Source organism: Erythrolamprus reginae, chromosome 1 (genome assembly GCF_031021105.1).
Source record: "Erythrolamprus reginae isolate rEryReg1 chromosome 1, rEryReg1.hap1, whole genome shotgun sequence".
Classification (NCBI taxonomy): domain Eukaryota; kingdom Metazoa; phylum Chordata; class Lepidosauria; order Squamata; family Dipsadidae; genus Erythrolamprus; species Erythrolamprus reginae.
This window is the reverse complement of record NC_091950.1, coordinates 92413858-92436331: the sequence shown is the minus strand read 5'-3', so window position 1 is coordinate 92436331 and position 22474 is coordinate 92413858. Positions and strand designations below refer to the sequence as shown.

The 22474-nt window shown below is 40.0% G+C and overlaps 2 protein-coding genes across 6 annotated transcripts in view; one reads left to right on the top strand and one right to left on the bottom strand.

Moving 5' to 3' along the window:
- Positions 1-3523: 3523 nt before the first annotated feature.
- On the bottom strand, positions 3524-12676 carry LOC139171216 (galectin-related protein A-like). Its single transcript, XM_070759193.1, has 5 exons — positions 12503-12676; positions 8934-9017; positions 6171-6259; positions 5646-5826; positions 3524-4212 (listed from the first exon to the last, which is right to left on the bottom strand). Exons 2-5 carry the CDS (start codon positions 8958-8960, stop codon positions 4069-4071), a joined length of 441 nt encoding a protein of 146 aa, XP_070615294.1. The 5' UTR covers positions 8961-9017; positions 12503-12676; the 3' UTR covers positions 3524-4068.
- A 1049-nt stretch (positions 12677-13725) lies between these two features.
- Positions 13726-22474, top strand: part of ZFYVE26 (zinc finger FYVE-type containing 26) — a 72714-nt gene continuing 63965 nt past the window's right edge. For all 5 annotated transcript variants that reach the window (XM_070758956.1, XM_070758976.1, XM_070758948.1 and 2 more), the window contains exons 1-7: positions 13726-14000; positions 14765-14843; positions 16887-16976; positions 18213-18753; positions 19728-19858; positions 21416-21580; positions 21725-21813. In XM_070758956.1, the coding sequence (XP_070615057.1) occupies positions 13810-14000; positions 14765-14843; positions 16887-16976; positions 18213-18753; positions 19728-19858; positions 21416-21580; positions 21725-21813 (1286 nt within the window). In that variant the 5' untranslated portion in view covers positions 13726-13809. The remainder of the gene's footprint in view (positions 14001-14764; positions 14844-16886; positions 16977-18212; positions 18754-19727; positions 19859-21415; positions 21581-21724; positions 21814-22474) is intronic.

The window sequence follows — 22474 nt, the reverse complement described above, 5'->3', positions numbered from 1 at the left end:
CTTGTCTAAGTGAAGCAGGAAAAGGAATGTGAGAAATGCGGCTAAGAGAGAGATAACAGACCGAGTGATGTCTGGAATGTGTTGAAGTACAGGAGAGCAGAGAAATAAATGGATTTGCTTTATTCATGAAATGATGCATTTAATGAGAGTTATTTGTAATTACTAAACTTCTACCAGAAACCAGAACACTACCTGACACTTGTACAGGTAACTCTATCGCATTCCTCGGCATTATGTCCAGGGCAGCTGTTCTAAAAGAAAACATCTTCTGAGTTCAATCAAAGTTCTTGAACTAGCAAGATGTTTTCTTTTAGAACAGCTGCCCTGGACACAACCCCAAGGAACATGATGGAGGTACAGGTACAAGTGTCAGGTAGGATGTGCATCTCGTGGTAGGGTGCAATTTGGAGGTGGCAGGTCAGACAGGATGGGCCACAAGACACGCATCAGCGGAGAGTTGGGGGTGCGTGAAATGTTTACTTCTTCCTGAGGGGGGGAGTGACCTATAAAGCCCTTCATGGCACCGGACCAGATTATCTCAGGGACCGCCTTCTGCTGCACGAAACCCAGCGACCAGTTAGGTCCCACAGAGTGGCTCTTCTCTGGGTCCCGTCAACTAAACAATGCTGCTTGGCAGGACCCAAGGGAAGAGCCTTCTCTGTGGTGGCCCCGGCACTCTGGAACCAACTCGCCCCAGAGATTAGAATGGCCCCCACCCTCCTTGCCTTTCGTAAGCTACTTAAAACCCACCTCTGCCATCAGGCATGGGGGAATTGAGATACTCTTTCCCCCTAGGCCTTTACAATTTTATGCATGGTATGTCTGTATGTATGTTTGGTTTTTATAATAATGGGTTTTTAATTGTTTTTAGTACTGTATTGGATTATTATTATATGCTGTCTTATTATTGCTGTTAGCTGCCCACAGGGGCGGCATACAAATCAAATAAATAGATAGATAGATAGATAGATAGATAGATAGATAGATAGATAGATAGATAGATAGATGATTGATAGATAGATAGATAGATAGATAGATAGATGATAGATAGATAGATAGATAGATAGATAGATAGATAGATGATAGATAGATAGATAGATAGATAGATAAGAGGCACTGCACTAAGTGAAAGCATCTTAGGCAGGGCTAAGTAAAAAGTTGGCTAAGTATTCCTCAAAGCTGAGTCAAATGTTCCAGAATACAGAATCCTCTGGTAAAGTGTTACATCTCAAACAAAATTCCTTTTCTCTTAATTCCAAGACAAACTCTGAATATCCATTGGCAATGAGATTTAATTTAAAAGAAATTAATTACAGTATTAGCAAGCTATTACCTATTAGATCTACTACACAGTATATTACAATGTACTGCCTGAACATGATTTCTGTTTGCATTTGTATTTTTCTGTCTTTCTGATTGGGTTTTTAAATCTGCAGTCATAGGTTCTCAAAATTCTCTTACATATATTACTCTATATAATACCATACACCCACACCCACAGAAGGAGGGGAAGCGTTGCACAATATAAAATTGTGTGAATATTCTTGGTCCATCTTTAAATGTTAATCTTGCAGATTTGCTAACCCCCCACAAAGGACTCTGTTTTGCTTCATTGGAAACAACTTTAAACAGAAAAGGGGATTTACTTTTGACTGAGCATTGAGGACTGACTGTGTGTTTCAAATACTGATGTCAACCAAGGGTGGTTTCTAACTTACCTCACCACCGGTTCGCTTTCTCCTGTGTCGTGTGACTGTGTGCAGTGCTGAAATTTATTTTTCAAAGCTGAAAACAAGATTGTGGTGCATGTGCAGTGCTGGAAACTCAGCTTCTGCGCATTTACAGAAGAAAAAAATCAGTGGGGGAAAAAAAATCCTCCCAAAGAGAAGATGGTGGTATCCATGGACTAGCACCAACCGAACTGGTTCCATGACATCACTGTGACATCACCAGCATTTTGCTACCAGTACTACAGAACTGGTGTGAACCGGGAGGAACTCACCTCTGATGTCAACACATACCCCTAAATTTTCGAAATAATTATTTTCTTGGTGTTCAGATCCTTGAAGTTATGTAGTAAATCTATTCTAGCATATCCCTAAACTTATCCGCAGCATTGCTATTTGACTTGATTTGACTGTATTTGTGTTATAGTCAAGACCACAGATTTGTACAAAGTCATTATTTTATTTATTTCATTGCAATTATAAGAGTGCCAGTTTTATCATATTGTTTGACTAATTATCTTCACAAGATGAAAGTTGCATTTTTATAACATCGAAATGCTTGCTTATTTTTTGTGCGATTTATAGTCTTCGGAGAGGGGCGGCATACAAGTCTAATAAATTATTATTATTATTATTATTATTATTATTATTATTATTATTATTATTATTATTATTATTATTACATCACGCAGTCCTAGGTGCTTGGGAAGCGCCCAACTGGTGATGAAATACGAAATCCAGCATAGTGATCTCGTTTGCTGTGTTGTATTGACATAATAATAATGATAATATTTGTATTATTATTATTATTATTATTATTATTATTATTATTATTATTATTATTATTATTGTGGTGGTTGTTATTATTCTGTTTCTGGTCACAATTCAAAGTGTTGGTAATGACTTTTAAAGCCCTACATGGCATTGGGCCAGAATACATCCGGAACCGCCTTCTACCGCACGAATCCCAGCGGCCGATAAGGTCCCACAGAGTTGGCCTTCTCCGGGTCCCGTCGACCAAACAATGTCGTTTGGCGGGCCCCAGGGGAAGAGCCTTCTCTGTGGCAGACCCGGCCCTCTGGAATCAACTCCCCCCAGAGATTAGAACGCCCCCACCCTCCTTGTCTTTCGCAAATTACTCAAGACCCACCTTTATCGCCAGGCATGGGAGAGTTAAGATATTCCTTCTCCCTAGGCCATTACAAGTTATGCATGGTATGTTTGTGTGTATGTTTGATTTTATAATAAGGGTTTTTTGGTTGTTTTATTATTGGATTGTTACATGCTGTTTTTTATCATTGTTGTTAGCCGCCCCGAGTCTGCGGAGAGGGGCGGCATACAAATCCAATAAATAATAATAATAATAATAATAATAATAATAATAATAATAATAATAATTCTGCCTTTTGTGCAGGAGCTTGAGGCAACTCCCATGCTTTGTTTCTCTACCCCCTTAATAAAAACTCTGTAAGGTAGGCAGGGCTGAGAGAGAGTGATTGAATTTTGTGTAGAAAACTATGTATAGATAATGTTGGAAGGAAACATTCTAGTTAACATAATACGAGCCTGGGCTTCTAGGGAAGGATGCTCTCATTTGACAAGTGTGTATAAAATCATTTTGGCAGATTGTTAGTAACCATCAATATTTGATTCTTGTAGCACAAGTTTGATTTAGCACTGGAGTCTACTCTTCCAATCAAAAGTTTTTTGCTAACTGATCTTAATTGGAGAGAAAAATAAAGTGAAGTTCAATGCAAGAGAAATATATTGCTTTGAGTTAAATAAAACAGAGATAGTTACACACAATAATTTTTTTTTATTTTTTTCAATATAACATACAAATTTACCTGGGAGCAATGAAGGTGGTATAGCTTACTTTACAATTTTTTTAAAAAACATGCTGAAAACATCTTTTACATATAACTAGTTATCTTCCTCTTAGAAATTAATATAAAATCTCTGCGCACCTGTCATCCCAAAGCCTGCAATCAGTTGTAACAGAACAGACCTGCAAGACTCCCAGAATCCTGAACTAAAGTAAGAAAAACAATATTTAAATTATTTTGGTGGGAGGGGACACAATTATAAAGAAAACATAACAGACCAACCTTTCAAGAGGTGCACATAAAGGCAAAGAAAAAAGGAGGGGGGAATGAAAAAAGCACTTTTGCCATAAAGCTGTAATGACACGGGATTATTTAATACCTGAGATGGAGCATTTATGAGCCTTTAAGGCCTTGGGTTAAAACTCCTAGGATCTTTTGCAGTTAGTCATTTTGCCTAGGACTGCTGAGTGTTGTAGCTCAACATTGGGAAGGGCATTTTGGACTTATTGTTTTCTTCAAGCCACCTTCGTAAGCTTGAAGTCTCCTGAGATTTGCAAAACAGTCATCCTTTGCACAGGCTGCACGCGGTGACTGAAACTACACAACTGACGTCCGTCAAGCAGGATCCGGATCTGCTGATGTTCACATAAAAGTTCCATCTGAAAATGAACAACAGGCTAAAGAAATTGTTGGAAAGTTGGCATGCAGATAAAATGTCATGCTACTTCAAACAAGAACACTAAGATTTCAATATTCAGTGAACTCCTGAGATAAAGGATTTGGGCCATATATACAAATGCACCCATCACCAAGTACAGTGGTGATGGGTGCATCTACCTAAGAATGCCTCTACAGTACTTAAGAACATTTCTAAATAAGAACCAGGTGTTCAAGATTTTTTTGCCTCTTCTCAAGAACCATTTTCTACTTAAGAACCTGAGCCCGTAAAAATTTCCCAGGAAATTTGAGAGCGGCACGAAGGCCTGGCCAGTTTCTTGCCATTCCCCCTTTAATCCCGGCCATCTTGGGCTTTTCTGGGCTGCCAGAGGAGCGTTTTGGTGGCGTTTAAGGAGGCTTTGGCAGTCCAGAGTGAATGAATCATTTTCCTTTCTTTGGGCACTTGGAGAGGAAATAAACCTCTGGCAGCGCCCAGAGAAAAGAAACTCTCCCTTTGCTCTGGGCAGCCCAGAGCAAACAGAGCATTTTCCTTTCTCTGGACGCTTAGAGAGGGAATGAACCACTTCGCTGTGGTGACTCCTTCACACTGCTTCCCAAATACCCAGTGCGAGGTTGCCTCCTGGAGCGTCTGGGCACGGAAAGGCAAAAGGGGGTGCTTCGCCCCGGCCAGATCAACTCGGCTTCAGCTAAACCGAGGAGTCATCACAGTGAAGGAAAGGCGCTGGCTACAAAGTGAGTGAGCGTGAGGAGAGGGGAGCCCTTCAGCATGGGAAGGAAGAGGAAGCAGGTAGCAGCAGCAGCAGTAGCAGCATCGCGCAAATGCTAGCACTTAGAGCCACGGGGGAAAGCAGACATCACCGTTCCACCTTAGCAGCCCACCTCTGAGCTGGAGAATGTTACTGTTGAAGTTTTGGAGGATTATCAGTTTTGGGAATTAGGTAACATAGATTTTTTTTTCCTTTTTACAACTCTTCAATTCCATTATTCAGGATGGAGTCAAGGCGATTGAATGGAACTGAGCATTTTCAGGCCAGATGCCCTTCCTGACAACTACGTGGAGTTCACAGCAGATATTTTCTCTTTGTGTCTCATGAACATCTACCATCACCTAATATTGAACTCTCAACCTTCCGAGTGGGAGGCAAGTATCTTCACCTCTAGGCCACCCCTCCTCTCAGGAATTGAGCAACAGATTGCCAGGCATAAATTTATTAGAATATGCAATCCTTTCAGTCTGAAGATACAAAGAGTCTTCTGAATACATGGGGGGAATAATAGTAGAAGATACCCTTATTTGCCTTTGAACCTTTCAATCCAAAGCAATGCATAATCCTAAGACTCTGGGGGAGGGGTCGAGGGGAGGGAGGAAGAGAGAGAAAGAGAAAAGAGAGAAAGAGAGAGATTGAGAGATTACCTTAAATGAGTCCCCTGCTGTAAATGGAAAGTAGGGAATTGTCTTTTCCTCTTTGCCCCATTTCCCAGCAATTTGAGAATTCCGGACAATGGATTTCTCACAAAAGTTGACTACAAAGAATAATCCAATATCCTTGGTTGTGTGATCATCCTTGGGGTCACAAAGCAAAGACACTGAAAAACTACAAGAAAGTAATACAGTACGCATTAAGGAACTACAGATTTTAGCAATGCAAAATGACAGAGCTATTCTCTCGCTTTCACTTTCTCTTGCCTAATATTCCATGCCACCCATTATCACCAGGTTCTAAGTGATGTACAAAACATTAAACATGATCTGTACAATAAAACACCATAATTGCCCTAGAATAAAATAGTATAACAAATGAATCTATAAAAGAAGTAGCATCTTCCCAACCATTAAATTTTGAAACTCTGCCTGTCTTGTTTTTCAAATAGTACTGTAATGTGTTTTGGCCTTGATGGGCAATTTAACTATAGCTCAAATACTAGGTCATGTACTTACCTTTTGGGTTTAGAATATATCATGCCCATGATAGTGATTTTCATAGTTGGCCTCAGTCCACCCTTAATTTCACCAACATACTTCTCTACCTGAATAATAATAACAACAACAACAACAACAATAATAATAATAACAATAATAACAATAATAATAATAATTTATTAGATTTGTATGCAGCCCCTCTCTAAATACTATGGTTAAAAAAACCCCATTATAAATATGTGGTTAAAGATGACATTTATATTTAAAAATTTCAGATTCTGATTTCGATAATAGTTCTAATAGTCCACAAAAAATGTGAAGCTCTCTTTTCCTAGACTTATTCAAGGAGAGGCTAAAAATCAATTTCATAAAAAAGGCTTTAATTTGGATTCCTGCATGGGGCATCGGGCTGAATTCAGTGTCCAACTCTAGAATTCTATAGTACATACTGTAATACATTTTATTTTTATTTATTTATTATTTAGATTTGTATGCCGCCCCTCTCAGCGAACGCGGGGCGGCTCACAACAAAAAATATAAACAATCGTACAAATCCAAATAAATTCAATAAATTTAAGTATTTAAAATAGTTTTAAAAAGAACCCCACTATATTAACAAGCACACACACAAACATACCATACATAAATTGTACGTGGCCGGGGGAGGTGTTTCAGTTCCCCCATGCCTGACGACAAAGGTGGGTTTTGAGAGCTTTACGGAAGGCAGGGAGAGTAGGGGCAGTTCTAATCTCCGGGGGGAGTTGGTTCCAGAGGGCCGGGGCCGCCACAGAGAAGGCTCTTCCCCTGGTGCCCGCCAACCGACATTGTTTAGTTGACGGGACCCGGAGAAGGCCCACTCTGTGGGACCTAATCGGTCGCTGGGATTCGTGCGGCAGAAGGCGGTCTCGGAGATATTCTGGTCTGATGCCATGAAGGGCTTTAAAGGTCATAACCAACACTTTGAATTGTGACCGGAAATTGATCGGCAGCCAATGCAGACTGCGGAGTGATGGTGAAACATGGGCATACCTAGGTAAGCCCATGACTGCTCTCGCAGCTGCATTCTCCACAATCTGAAGTTTCCGAACACTTTTCAAAGGTAGCCCCATGTAGAGAGCGTTACAGTAGTCGAATCTCGAGGTGATGAGGGCATGAGTGACTGTGAGCAATGAGTCCCGGTCCAGATAGGGCCGCAACTGGTGCACCAGGCGAACCTGGGCAAACGCCCCCCTCGCCACAGCTGAGAGATGGTTTTCTAATGTGAGCTGTGGATCGAGGAGGACGCCCAAATTGCGGACCCTCTCTGAGGAGGTCAATAATTCCCCCCCCAGGGTAATGGACGGACAGATGGAATTGTCCTTGGGAGGCAAAACCCACAGCCACTCCGTCTTATCCGGGTTGAGCTTGAGTCTGTTGACACCCATCCAGGTCCCAACAGCCTCCAGGCACCGGCACATCACTTCCACCGCTTCGTTGACTGGGCATGGGGTGGAGATGTAAAGCTGGGTATCATCGGCATATTGATGATACCTCACCCCATGTCCTTGGATGATCTCACCCAGCGGTTTCATGTAGATGTTAAATAGCAAGGGGGAGAGGACCGACCCCTGAGGCACCCCACAAGGGAGAGACCTCGGAGCCGACCTCTGACCCCCCACTAACACCGACTGCGACCGGCCAGAGAGGTAGGAGGAGAACCACTGAAGAACAGTGCCTCCCACCCCCAGCCCCTCCAACCGGTGCAGAAGGATACCATGGTTGATGGTATCGAAAGCCGCTGAGAGATCGAGGAGCACCAGGACAGAGGATAAACCCCTGTCCCGGGCCCGCCAGAGATCATCCATCAACACCACAAAAGCGGTTTCCGTGCTGTAACCGGGCCTGAAACCCGACTGCTGGGGACCTAGATAACTAGGCAACAATTACAATCATGTTCATTATTAACCTACAAACCTATCTATGTAATGATTATTCTCCTAACTGCAAATGCCTTTCAATGCCAGTTTCTGTCTGGTTTTCTGAAAATTCACAGCAATAAAGAGGAAAATGGAAGGAAAATTCAGTTGTGACTTGGATTTCATTGAAGTCTACTTTAAATAAAGTCAACACTGATCACATTATGGAGAGATACTTTCTAAGTATTTTGCATGAATAACTGTCAGGGATGTATGACATTCTATACACATCACAAGGTTAGAACCCTTATATTTTTTAGGTTGCTTTGCTGGAATATAGTGGAATTTATGTAATCTGGGCTCCAGCCCTAGAGCAATTTCTGTAATACTACATTTTATATACAGAATTTCATTGCAGACTCATTACAGTCCACAGCTTTGGTAAATCAAGATTACAATCTTCTTCCCATTTTCTGTTAAGCCTGTTTATTACTCTATTGCAGATCTGGTTCAGCAATGGAAAAACACTGATCACAGTATGGAGAGATACTGTATTTCACATGAATTAGTTCTAAATGTTTATGATAACCCTGCATATTTTGTGATTATCCCTGGCTGTACAGAAGCCTAAATAATCTCACAAGTGAACAATACTTCAGGCTATGCAAATATTTTTGATTCTTAACTTTGTCAGCTACTTCCATAAACTAATTATATCACGAAGTAATTTTAATCAATTTCAATTTTAAAACACAAGATAATTCATGCAAGGAATCAATAGTTTTTCTCTGGTTAGTTTCAAATTTATGAAACAGAAAATACACTTTTTTTTGTTTATCTTGCTAAACATATTTACTCAAAAGTAGGTCTTGTTTTGTTTACTTACATTTGTGCACTTGTCATTTTCTGTCATTTTTGGGGGGGCTTGCTATATTCTTTTAAAAAGATCCAAAAACTTTTGTTCCTGTTTCTATACATCCACATAAGAAACAAAAAGGATAGAATAAAGAGGGGATGTCATGAAGAACATAATCTCTAGAAAACACCAGCTAGACCCCACCCTTGCGTAAAGCTGAGTCACAATAGTCAGTATCTTCAAAACATAACCAGAATAGTAAGAAGGGAGTTCAGTTACTTTGCCTTCTGTCCCAAGGATCAACAAAATATTGGTTTTTGCATGGTTCTAACCATACATAGCATCAATCCAAGGAAAAATCTCTGAGATGATGATGTCTATAAATCAATACTTGAAGAATATTGTACAACAAAATGAAATATTTGGTGGTCTCCATTCAGAGACATCGATGTTTCCAACAAAGGTGCTCTCTTTGTTGGAAACAAACTCAGAATGTTCTTTCTGCACCAACTCAGGAAGCTCAAACTGCCCAAGGAGCTGCTGATACTTTTCTACAGAGGAATCATTGAGTCTGTCATCTGCACCTCTATAACTGTCTGGTTTAGTTCTGCAACCCAACAAGAGCGACACGGACTTCAGGGGATAATCAGAACTGCAGAAAAAACAATTGCTGCCAATCTGCCTTCCATTGAGGACCTGTATACTGCACGAGTCAAAAAGAGGGCGGGGAAAATATTTACTGACCCCTCACATCCTGGACTTAAACTGTTTCAACTCCTACCCTAAAAACGTCACTACAGAGCACTGCACAGCAAGACAATTAGACACAAGAAGTTTTTTTCTGAATGCCATCTCTCTGCTAAACAAATAATTCCCTCAACTGTCAAACTGTATTTACTATGTCTGCACTATTACTACTAGCTTTTTCTCATAATTCCTATCACCATTTCCTCCCACTTATGACTGTATGACTGTAACTTGTTATTTGTATCCTTAAGATTTTTATTAATATTGTTTCCTGATTGCTTATTTTGACTCCTATGACAATCATTAAGTGTTGTACCTCATGATTCTTGACAAATATATACTTTTCTTTATGTATATTGAGAACATATGCACCAAAGACAAATTCCTTGTGTGTCCAATCACACTTGGTCAATAAAGAATTCTATTCTATTCTGTTCTGTTCTATTCTTCAAGGCAAAATAAACAGGATAATTAAAGATGTGATAAATCAGCTACAATGTCTTTATGAACTTGATATGGTGTGCTTTAAAGCAGTCCCAGAAGTCTTCCAAAAAGAACTGCAGCATTAACACTTTTTTGGTGCTATCCAATTTTATGAAATAGCTCTCATTTCAAATGTTTTACATCTTGCTTGGGCGGATTTGATAGCAACCATGATTCTGAATGAAACCCTTCTCCGATAAGACTGTCCATCCCTTGACCACAGGATTATCTGTGAGGTGATATATTTGTAAAAAAAAATATGGAAGTGATAATTTCCATAAGTGGAAGTGATGTGCTGGTGCCTGGAGGCTGTTGGCGTCTGGAGGGGTGTCAACAGGCACAAACTCAACCATGACAAGACAGAGTGATGGTGGGTTTTGCCTCCCAAGGACAATTCCACCAGTCCATCCAATACCTTGGGGGGAGGGAATTGTTGACCCACTCGGAGAGGGTTCACAACTTGGGCGTCCTCCTCGATCCACAGCTGACATTAGAAATCATCTTTCGGCTGTGGCGAGGAGGGCGTCTGCCCATGTTCGCCTGGTGCACCAGTTGTGGCCCTATTTGGACAGGGAGTCATTGCTCACAGTCACTCATGCCCTCATGAGGTTTGACTACTGCAACGCTCTCTACATGGGGCTATCTTTGAAGAGTGTTCGGAAACTTCAGATCGTGCAGAATGCGGCCGCGCAAGCTATTATGGGCTTCCCTAGGTATGCCCATGTCTTGTCAACACTCCGCAGCTTGCATTGGCTGCCGATCAGTTTCAGGTCACAATTCAAAGTGTTGGTAATGACCTATAAAGCCCTACATGGCATCGGACCAGAATACCTATTCCAGTGGCTGATTAGGTCCCACAGAGTCGACTAAATAATGTCTGGTGGGACCTAGGGGAAGAGCCTTCTCTGTGGTGGCCCCGGCCCTCTGGAATCAACTCCCCCTGAGATTCAAATTGCCCCCACCCTCCTGGCCTTCCATAAGATGTTGAAAACCCATCTATACCGCCAAGCATGGGAGATTGATTTCTCCCCTTACCTTTCCTGACTCAACATATGAGATTGGTGTGATTGTTTTAGAATTGTTAGTTAGTTTTTGGTATGATTGGTTTTACTTTTTTTTTAAAAAAAATTAAATTTAATGGTTGTTTTAATGTAGTATTAATTAATTAATTAATTGGATTCATATTGTTGTTTTGTTTTTGTATATGCTCTGAGCCGCCCCGAGTCCTTGGAGAGGGGTGGCATACAAATCCAATTAAATAAATAAATAAATAAATAAATAAATAAATAAATAAATAAATAAATAAATAAATAAATAAATAAATGAACGAATGAACAAACGAACAAACGAACAAATAATTTTTTATAATAATGGTTTTTTTAATATAGTTTATATTGGATTTGTATTTTATCTACTGTTATATTGGATTTGTATTTTTTCTACTGTTGTTGTGAGCCACTGCAAGTCCTCGGAGAGGGGCGGCATACAAATCTAATTAATAATAATAATAATAATAATAATAATAATAATAATAGTAATAATATTTCCTAATCTATTCTTTTTCACATAGGTTCAATTTGAGAGCATCCATCCCTTGACAGCAGGATTATCTTTGAGGTGATATATTTGTAAAAAAATTATTTCGTAACCTATTCTTTTTCACATGGGTTCAGTTTGAGAGAGAGAGAGAGGTAGAGGTAGAATTATACATTGTGTATACATTCCATTGGTTTGAAATACAACGGTGTTTTGAATTCTTGAGCATATTCCTAGTGTTGGGCTTTTTTTCACTAGGAAAGTGGGGGTGGGGGGAAAGGGACTTGCCATTTGAAAATGTCCGTTGAGATTGTCATTCAAAGCAACTTCTAATTCTTTTTCACTGAAGGACCTCACAGAGGTTCCCACCCTGATTCGCCTTGGAGGAAAGGACTAGTAAACCGAACTGGGCTGGATTAGCAGCTGGATGGGAGACTACCAAGAAATCACGGGGATGTTAGACCAGACCTAGGAAATTTAAAAGCATCCCGGAGCAAGAGAATAGCGAACTAGCTTTGTATGCTACTATAACAACATTTGATGGACTTGTGTGTATTCACAAGAACATCCAACATTTTAAAGCACCTCGGAGCAAGAAAATAGCAAAGTAGTTTTATACGCTCTATAACAATGTCTGCTATATAGACTGGGGATCACTGCCTTTGCCTCCATCTCTCAGGACTCGAAGAAAATCCTTTCTCTGCTTTTCTGCCTTTCCCTGTAAATCAGCCTGAAGGGAAACAGAACCGTCTGCTCCATATACACGGCGGTGCCAGATCCCCAAACCGGGAGTCGTTACAAAGCAACTTGGGAGAACTCTTAAAGCCAACAACCTTTGCGCAGCCGCACTCGCTTTCTCCGCGGGGCAGGACAGAACAGGCTGGAAGACACCGACAAAAGACTCTTAAGGAAAAGCGTGAGCGCCCGCTTCGCCTGCCCGTTTGAATGCCGGCGCCTGCCCAGACTCGTTGCCCGACGAAGCAATGGCGTACTTCCCTTCCAAGTCCGCCCCGTGACGTCAGTAGCCTGTCAGATCAGCTGATCCGCCGTTCAACATGGCTGCGGCCATCGCGCTCGATGGCACCGGGAAGGAGGGGTTGCGCAGAAAATAATAAAACTATTTTTTGTGTGACATCCCCCCCACGCCAGGTGAGTCAGGCTGGAGATGAAAACAATTATCTTTTACACAAGGCGGAGATTTGAGGGAACAAGCGGGACCGTGTCAAATTCCGAGACAGAAGCGAAGACTTTCATGCCTGGGAAAGTTTTGCAGAGGCTGTTTTCATCGAAGAAGAAGCCGTGTTCATCAGCAAATCCAGACGAGCAGACCGTCCCCTGTTATTGCCTGCGTTGGCTTTGATGCGGACAGTGGCTTACTCATGAGGGCGCGAGCTTCGAAAAGTTTTTGAGGCGATCGGCCCCCAGTGGGGCATTGTTAATGTCTAGACTACAGTATTCCTCCTTTGCCTGGGGTGGTAGGACCACCCGATCTGGCTTGCGGGAGTCCGGATGATCACTAGATGGCAGCCAAGAGCCAGAGGAAACACAAGTCTTTGTCTAGAGTTAGAGGACTTATTACAAGAGTACCTGTTGAAGAAGTGGAAATCGTGTGAACTGCATATATTTGCAGCTCAGGAAATATAGATTCCTGGAAATTTTGATTCAATGGGGACTTCTACTTACAATTTCTCTTAGGTGCAAAAATTATATTGCAATCATTTGTACACACTTTTCCAGCAGAATTATTAACTAAATAGTTCTGCTGCTTGAAACAAGTAGTATGTAAACAAGGATGTTTTTGCAAGTTATTATTGATTTTTGGTGCAGATTTTGGCAGAGTCACTTAAGGTTTGGAAAGCTGGTAAATAACTGAGGAATCAGTCAATAAACTTTTCTCCACCTGCACGTAGCTGAGCTAGAAGGGAGAGGGTGATGAATTTAGAATTTTAAACAAAACAGTTACTGTGATTTTCGAACTGGCTAAACTTTTGAGAAAGACTAAAGTTCTTCTCCCCTCCCCTTTTCCCCCCAAAATCTTTTCATTTTAGGAAATACACTATAAGCAACATCTGTATATATAATGAAATATATTCAAAAGTAGGAGCCGGTGAATCAAAGCTTTGCCTTTTGAAGCAGGAAAATGTATCCATTTGGTAGGGAGGAAGCAGCATCCCTTGAACGACTCTTCTGGTTTTTCTCTGAATGTGTGCAAAGGGGAGATTGGGAACTTGCACAGGCCTGTGTCCCTCAGTTACAGCAGTTGCAAGATGATGGCTCTGAAAAGGTTGAAAAAATCCTTCATGCCCTAGTAATTTTCCCTTTCCATTTGAGGTAAGTTATATTCAATCATAAATGGGTGAAAATAGTGTGAAAAGAAGATTTCATCATTTATAACATGTAATAGTGCAATCCTGTAAATGCGTATGGACAAGTATTTCTTAATTGTTTTCAGGGTGATTACTTACCTTTCAGGTAGATTTATAAAATACTACAGCCTGAAATTATTGTTCATATTGTTCCATGTAAACCAGTTCAAATTTATTTTGAATTTAATGTGCACGTTGTGGTTAGAAGCAGAATGAACAGTCTTTCTGATGCTTAGAACTAATGTGAAATATTTTTCAGGAATTAAAGAAACTTCAAAGTTTTAAATGTGCTGGTGGTGCTAACATGCTGATATTTGCAAGATTTGAATACTATCACATTTTAGCTTTTAAATGGTTTACTAAATTTTTAAAGTATATAAAATTGGTAATTTATTGGAACACATAGGGAAATCATTTTCCTGGTGGTTACTCCAGAAAAAAATATTTTCCATTTTTTATTCTCCAAGTTAAATTGGATCATTTGCTACAGATTTTCTGGAAGTATAGTTATGGCAGATGGAAGAAGTCCAAGTGATTGGGGTCATAGAAAATTAGAGGAATGAGATTACAGTATGTGCATATTTAGCCTGAGGTGAAATTTTGAAAATTAAAGTTTTCTGGACTATTGTGTAACTTCTATGATTGCAGTTTTAAACATAATTAACAGTAATTTTTAAAAAGTGAACATATAGTATGTAAATATATTTTGATTACATGTTATGTTTGTAGGAGTGATTCAAAGCACAGTCCTCAAAAACTTGCTTGGTTTTGGCTCCTTGTATTGCAGGAATGGCTATCACACAAACAGGTAAAAAACACATTTTGGTCCTATGTAGAAAAATATTGTGTCTATTACAGAAAGACATTTTGCAATAGCAATGAAATATAGGAATCATCTTTGGAGTAATTACAAGAAGTCTAAGCCAAATAAGTCAACTAAACTAGTGCTAGCTAGCAAGAAGGCTGGCCAATAATTTTGAACAATGCAAAGGAAAATGGATTGCAATCAAATAGACATAGAGTGGTACCTCTACTTAAGAACACCTCTACTTAAGAACTTTTCTAGATAAGAACCGGGTGTTCAAGATTTTTTTTGCCTCTTCTTAATTAAGAACTATTTTCTAGTTAAGAACCCGAGCCCGTAAAAAATTCCCAGGAAATTTGAGAGCGGCACGAAGGCCCACCAGTTTCCTGCCATTCCCTCTTTAATCCCGGTCATCTCGGGCTTTTCTGGGCTGCCAGAGGAGCCTTTCGGTGGCACTTAACGAGGCTTTGGCAGTCCAGAGCGAATGAAGCATTTACCTTTCTCTGGGTGTTTGGAGAGGGAATAAACCTCTGCCAGTGCCCAGAGAAAAGAAACGCCCCCTTCGCTCTGGGCAGCCCAGAGCGAAAGGAATGTTTCCCTTTCTCTGGGTGCTTGGAGAGGGAATAAACCACTTTGCTGTGGTGACTCCCTCGCATTGCCTTCCATACACCCGGTGCGAGGTTGCCTCCCGGAGTGTCTGGGCAAAAGGGGGCGCTTCGCCCCGGCCAGATCAACTTGGTTTCAGCCAAACCGAGGAGTCACCACAGTGAAGGAAAGGCGCTGGCTACGAAGCAAGCAAGTGAGAGGAGAGGGGAGCCCTTCGGCATGGAAAGGAAGACGAAGCAGGTAGCAGCAGCAGCAGCTGCCTTTTGGTCAAAGGGGCGAGAGTTTTCCCCCTCTCTCTCGCCGGGGTTTCTTTCTCTAGCGAAGTGTATTGGAGGCAGCCCTGTGCTGGGTGTATGGGAGGCACGTGCTCCTCCTGGCTGCTTCAGAGTCCCTCTTTTTTTAAAGCCTTAAAGTTTTGGATTTTTTTGATTCATCTCACCTTCTTCCTTCCGCAGCGACTGTCCTCCTCCTCCTCCTCTTCTTCTTCCTCCTCGTCCTCCCACCCAAATTCCGAGCTTTTATTTCTTTCCTAATGGGTTTGCACGCATTATTTGCTTTTACATTGATTTCTATTGGAAAAATTGCTTCTACTTACAAACTTTTCTACTTAAGAACCTGGTCACTGAACGAATTAAGTTCTTAAGTAGAGGTACCACTGTATTGCATTCTTACTTAAATTGCATCCATAGAAAAAATGCCTTTCTTTTTTCTTTTTCTTTTTAAAAAGGCAGCAATTTAGTGTAGTGGTTAAGGCATCAAGTTAGTATCCAGGAAACCATGGAGCCTTAGACCCAATGACTGTTGGGTAACCGTGCTCCAGTCATTCTCAGCCCTAAGGAAGCAGGGAATGGTAAATAATTTCCAAAAACTTGACAAGAAAAAAAACTTAACAAGGGTCTTATCCAAGCAGTCACCAGGAGTCAAGGGCAGCTCCCTATCTCTAATAATGTAATTACTATACTCACTATACTCCTGTAATGTAATTCTCATAATAGGATATGCTTGTGAATTTTTGCGAAGGTACTCACATTTTTAAATTGCCTGTGCATTGAAAATCAGTCTAACATGCAATTCCTGATTGTAAAGCTGCCATTACAGATCCACGTCTTGACTTAATGAGAAATTGAGCAGTTGTCTTAAGTTAATTAAATAATCTGGGAGTCGCAAAAATAATTTCCCCAACTATATGCATAGCTGCAATAAATGGAACCCTTGAATCTGAACCAAATGTGGATTCATACATACCAGTAAATAGCTGAGGGAGCAATTGCAAAAAGATATGTAGTGCAGTCCATTTGTTTGGGGAAATGTCACAGTAGATGGATATTGATAGGTGTTGTTGAGCATCTGAAACTATACCCCACAAAATATGTAGCGATTCCTATTTGCACTTGCTATTTTTTATCTTACATTTTCTTATCTATTCTTTAATAATTCTAGAAAACTATCCCAGCAGCTCTCCAAAGAGAAACTGAATTCTTGCTTCTCCTAGAAGAACTGGAAAAGGATGTCCCGTTTGCTGTTCTAAAGGTGTGGTTCCTTTTTAAGGATAACAGGTTGTTTCTAATGCAGACATGTCTGAACACAGTATTTAGTGCATACAGGTTGGATTTGAATACTAATACTAAGAATATAAACTTTGCTGGATAGACAAGAATGCTAATAAATTCAGTGTTACACTTACCGTATAAGTGTAAGTGACCAACCAAGGAAACCGCCTACTGTAGGCTATGAGGATATCAGGATCCTCCCACACGTTTCTTTGAGGATCCATTGTTGGGAAATACAGTGTCTCTGGTACAGGAATAAATTATGGCCACCATGCATATCAGCAGCAACTGATAGCTCCCTGGATTTATCTGAAAATTTCAAACTGTTGGATAACATTATAACTATTGTGTGATAGTGACTCAGAGACCTTGACTGCAACAATGTCAATAAGAAGTTTCTTTGATCTGTTCTGAATCGCCCACATTTCAGTTCAACCACAGTTCTAGTTAGTATTTTGAGAGAGGAAAATAAATGTTTTTCTTTCTATTTCTATGTCCAGTATTACCTATTTCACATCTTCATATATGCCAAAGTATTTTTCATAGGGAAGTTGTTTTTGCTTTTTGATCATTTTGATTGCCTTTTTAAAGATACAGTATTTACTTTTAGTAGTTTTTATTTCAAAGTGCAGTGATCAGAATTTCCAAATGCTGTTGCACAATGGAATTGTATAAAGGCCCTGAGTCCTTCGGGATTGGGCGGCATAGAAGTAGAATTAAATAAATTATTATATTTACAGTTCTATGGGTTTTTCTAATAAGCTTCAACATGACATTTATCTTTTTCAACAGCAGTTCTATTCTATACAGAGTTTTAATGTGAAAAAGATGGTTATGGCAGCTACATGAGATAGGCCAGTGATGGCAAATCTTTTTTTCCTCAGGCGCCGAAAAAGCATGGGCACACGCTATTGTGCATGACAGAGTGCCCACACCCAAAATTCAAGGCCTGGGGAGGGTGAAAACAGCTTCCCCCACTCCCAGAGACTCTCTGGAGGCCGGAAACAGCCTGTTTCCCAACTTCTGGTGGGCCCAGTAGGGTCTTGTTTCGCCCTCCCCAGGCTCCAAAGGCTTCCTTGGAACTGGGGGAGGGTAAAAACACCCTCATTTCTGTTGAGTAAATGCATTTGACCCTTAACATGTATTTGATATATTTTTCATATCTAATATATTTATAGAAGAAAATGCTTTCATCTGGCTATTTTTCCCCCTTAAGGAACTTTATGAAGCATTTGAAGACATCCATTTGTTGCATAGGAAACAAAAAGATGGATCAGTACAGAAATTTGGTGCGGAGGTGATGTCTACTCTTCAAAAAATGCTCTTGCAGGCTCCTCGGAAATTGCAATCCATTCTGGAACTTCTTCAGCGTGATCCTGTGGAATGTAATCCTTCAGTAATACAAAGTGGCTTGCCACAGAACATTTTTGTTGGTTTTCTTTGGGATTCACTCAGATGTTTGAAGCGTCTTCAGCTAAATCCAGAATTACTGGAGAGAGAGGGGAATAAAGTCGCAGATGAAATCTACAACGCCCTGAATATGTTGAATTTGAAGGTGGACAATCAGACAAGAGAGATAAAGCTCCTCTGCAGAGAACTTCTGGATGCTTGTTGGTTTGAGCAGAGTCCTCTTAGAGAGGAGAGGCTACTCAGCTGCATGTTACGAAAAGACAATCATGCTTTGCTTAGTCTCTTTGGCGGTGTATTTATTGAGAAGATGAAAGAAAAACTGTTGAGTCAAAAGTTACCAGGAAAAGGTTGGTGTGCTTGTATAGTCTGATTTCTAAGTGCACATTGTGGCTAAGGACAATCATCCAGCTTTCACCAGGATTCTATGTGGTCCCCACCCCTCCAGATCATCTGAATTGATGCTAAAAGGCTGAAGAATTGGCAGCTGCTATTGGAGCATTAGAGACCACCATTTAGTGAGCAGGTGGAGAACTGGTTGACAGAAAGGGCTTGATGATGTCATAAGAAGAGCTGGAGCTTATTTTTTTAACCTATTTTTTTTGAGGGGGGGAATTAAGGTTGGAATAGGCAGAAAGTCATTTCAATTTCTATGCTATAATCCTCCTCTCAAAAAAACTCAACCCAACTCAAAATCATGCCTCCAAAATTTGGGGACAAAATGGCTGAATTTTTATAGCACGACTTTCAGATTTGAGATTGTTTTAGATTAAAAATTGATACATTCTACCTCTCAGAGTTTATCCACTCCACTCTTATTTAATAAGGAAAAAAACCACTCAATCTTGCAATACTAAAAATTGGCCATTTTGTTCCTGAATTTCAAGGGGGCAACCATACTATACTGGGGATAATTTCATGAAAGTTATGGATGTCCATACCTAATATAATAATTTGAAGGGGACTAAACTCTGGTTCCTTAGACTAAGTCAAAAGTGTGTATATTTAGATCAGTTGGAGAAATCAGTAGCTGATCTAATGAGGAATAGTGCATATGGGTGGTTTCTGCAATTTATCAATGAGTTTTAACTAAGGCACAGATATTTAACATCTTTGTTACTAATATTGTTGATAAACAATATAGCACTGAATGTAGTAGGACAAGAACAACTGCTCTTCTTATCCCTGCCTCTTGTGTTTGGGCAATTTGTACTTTATGCCACTGCAGGTACCAGAACTTTACAAAATAATTCCTTTCACTGCCAGTATAAATTTCCTGTAGCTTGATTACATGTGAAACTAATTGTACTTCTGAATATTTTAGGTACACCTGAACATTCGGATGCTGAACGGATAGTGATGGCATTGTTCTTGGATCATGAGCAGGCTTATTCTTGGAAAGCTGTTTATTTCTACTATCTTAGCAGCAACAAGCACTTTTTGGAACAAATTCTGGTAAATTAATGAGACATAAGAAACATTGGACATGTTAATTGTGTAAATAGTACTATTTCAGAACTAAACCTGTCCCAATGTATTTTGCTGCCTGAAATTAAAAAAAAAGACGGTGCACTTTAATTCTATTTTTAGGAACCAGTGGGACTTTTTAATTTTTTAAGACCAGAAATGGGTCAGCATCCTCCCTTGTTGGCTGTTTGGTGTGGTCCAGATTGGAATAAGAACAGCAGTCATTTCAAAACTACTCAGAGTGTGCTTTCCCTATAGGGAATTGCTAGGACTTGTTTTCAACTAACCTTTGGCCTCTGGATCCAAAATAACCACAGTTTTTGTCTATCACGTCAACTTTTTAAGCTTTTAAGTCATACAAATTCCGCACATGAAAGGAAAGGAAAAACTCACCAAATATACTGTTTTCAAATAATAATTTTATTTATATAGTTACTGCAAGTTAAATTGTGTTCATACTAATAGTATATTATTTTTGAACGGTAAAAATTTTCACTTATAGCTTTTTCTGGAGTGTTTAATATGCTTGATGATCCAAGAATAGTTAGCCATCATATGTACATCCCATCTATCTTGATACCGTGCCTCCATGACCTTCAAATCTTGGTGGAATTGTTCACCCTGCCCATCACTGACTATGTAAAAAATACTCATGTTGCCTAATTAACTATATTATATGCACAAAGTGTAGAGAAGAAACTTGACATGGTAGAATAAAACTTAACTACAGTTTTAAAACCAGCATGTCTAATTAACTATAAAATTGTTCCCCAGTGATTCATTTTTCCACCTCTTTAGAGTCCTCTTTAGAACTTCCATTATTATTCCGGGTCCCGTTGGCTAAACAATGCCGTTTGGCAGGACCCAGGGGAAGAGCCTTCTCTGTGGCGGCCCCGGCCCTCTGGAACCAACTCCCCCCAGATATCAGAGTCCACCCTCCTTGCCTTTTGTAAGCTCCTTAAAACCCACCTCTGTCGTCAGGCATGGGGGAATTGAGATATTCCCTTCCCCCTAGGCTTATAAAAAATTTATGCATGGTATGTCTGTATGTATGATTGGTCTCTTAAATTGGGATTTCTTTTTAAAATTAACTTAAATATTAGATTTGTTTATATTGTTTTATTACAGTTGTTAGCCGCCCCAAGTCTGCGGAGAGGGGCGGCATACAAATTAGATAGATAGATAGATAGACAGACAGACAGACAGACAGACAGACAGACAGACAGACAGACAGACAGACAGATAGATAGATAGATAGATAGATAGATAAATAATCCATTGATGGAAGAATAACAATACAGTTCTCTCCACTCTCCAATTTTTCTGTTTTCATACACACTCTTGCAGATGATTCCAGTTTATACTTTATGAATAAAAGGGCTCAGTTGTACATCAGAATGTATGGATTTTATTTTATCTGCAGGACTTTTTCTGGCATATTAAACCTGTACTTTCAACTTATAGCTATACGTCCAGCATTCCGTTGTCTTAGAATAAAGTATAAATAAAGTAGTCACTTTCTCTCCCCCCCCCCCCACCTTATAGATTACAGCATTAACTTTACTGAAAAGGGAAGATTTCTCAAGCCTCAGCAGATTACTGACGCGGGAATTCAGCTACCTCAGTCGCCTCGTGGTATTGCTTGGTTGGACGCAGTGTTGCAGCTTAGAATCGGCAAAGTTGCTGCTGCAGACCCTACACAAATCTCAGGCAAGTCAGACACAAAGCACATTTCACTCTTTTTGACCATAGTTTGTTTCTCAAAAGAGGTCAGAGAACGTGCTCATTTTCTTGTTCTTTGGAGCAAGGATTAAAGATGATGATTTCTCCCCTTCCTCACTTTGTTTTTAACAGGGTTTCTACAATGACTCTGTATTAAAAGACTTCTGTGATGGGTTGTGTGCCCAGGTGGAGGTTCTTGAGTGGTGCATACAACAGAATAGGTAATGGGAGTGTTTGGTTTAATTTTTTGGTGAAAGATCTTCCCCTACAGTCAAACTTATTGGTGTCGAAATATAGTGAGGGTACTGTCCATTAATATGTGTGCAAGCTTGGCCTCTGGCTATGGCTGTGAATGGAAAAGGTTAGTAGCTGTCTGTGGGTATAGTTGCAATCTTTACAATTCCCAGCTATACTTTTTACTAGAGTAGATACATCCATTCCTCCATACATCCATTCAGCTATACAGTGTTCCCTCAATTTTTGCGGGGGATGCGTTCCAAGACCGCTAGCGAAAGCCGAATTTCTGCGAAGTAGAGATGCAGAAGTAAATACACTATTTTTGGCTATGAACAGTATCACAAGCCTTCCCTTAACACTTTAAACCCCTAAATTACAATTTTCCATTCCCTTAGCAACCATTTAGATTATTACTCACCATGTTTATTTATTAAAGTTTATTAAAAAAATATTTATTTAAGGCAGACGAAAGTTTGGTGATGACATATGACATCATCGGGCGGGAAAAACCGTGGTATAGGGAAAAAAACCCATGAAGTATTTTTTAATTAATATTTTTTAAAAACCGTGGTATAGAGTTTTTGCGAAGTTCAAACCCGCGAAAATCGAGGGAACACTGTACTGGCTTAACTGTTCTGTTTCTGC

Bases quoted from the DNA above. Each gene is read 5' to 3' on its own strand.
- LOC139171216 (XM_070759193.1), bottom strand. From the start codon at position 8,960: ATGACAGAAAATGACAAGTGCACAAAT. The intron at 6,260-8,933 runs GTAAGTAAACAA...ATTATTATTCAG, and splicing joins AAAATGACAAGTGCACAAAT to GTAGAGAAGTATGTTGGTGA. The intron at 4,213-5,645 runs GTAATCTCTCAA...GTTCATTTTCAG, and splicing joins CAGCAGGGGACTCATTTAAG to ATGGAACTTTTATGTGAACA.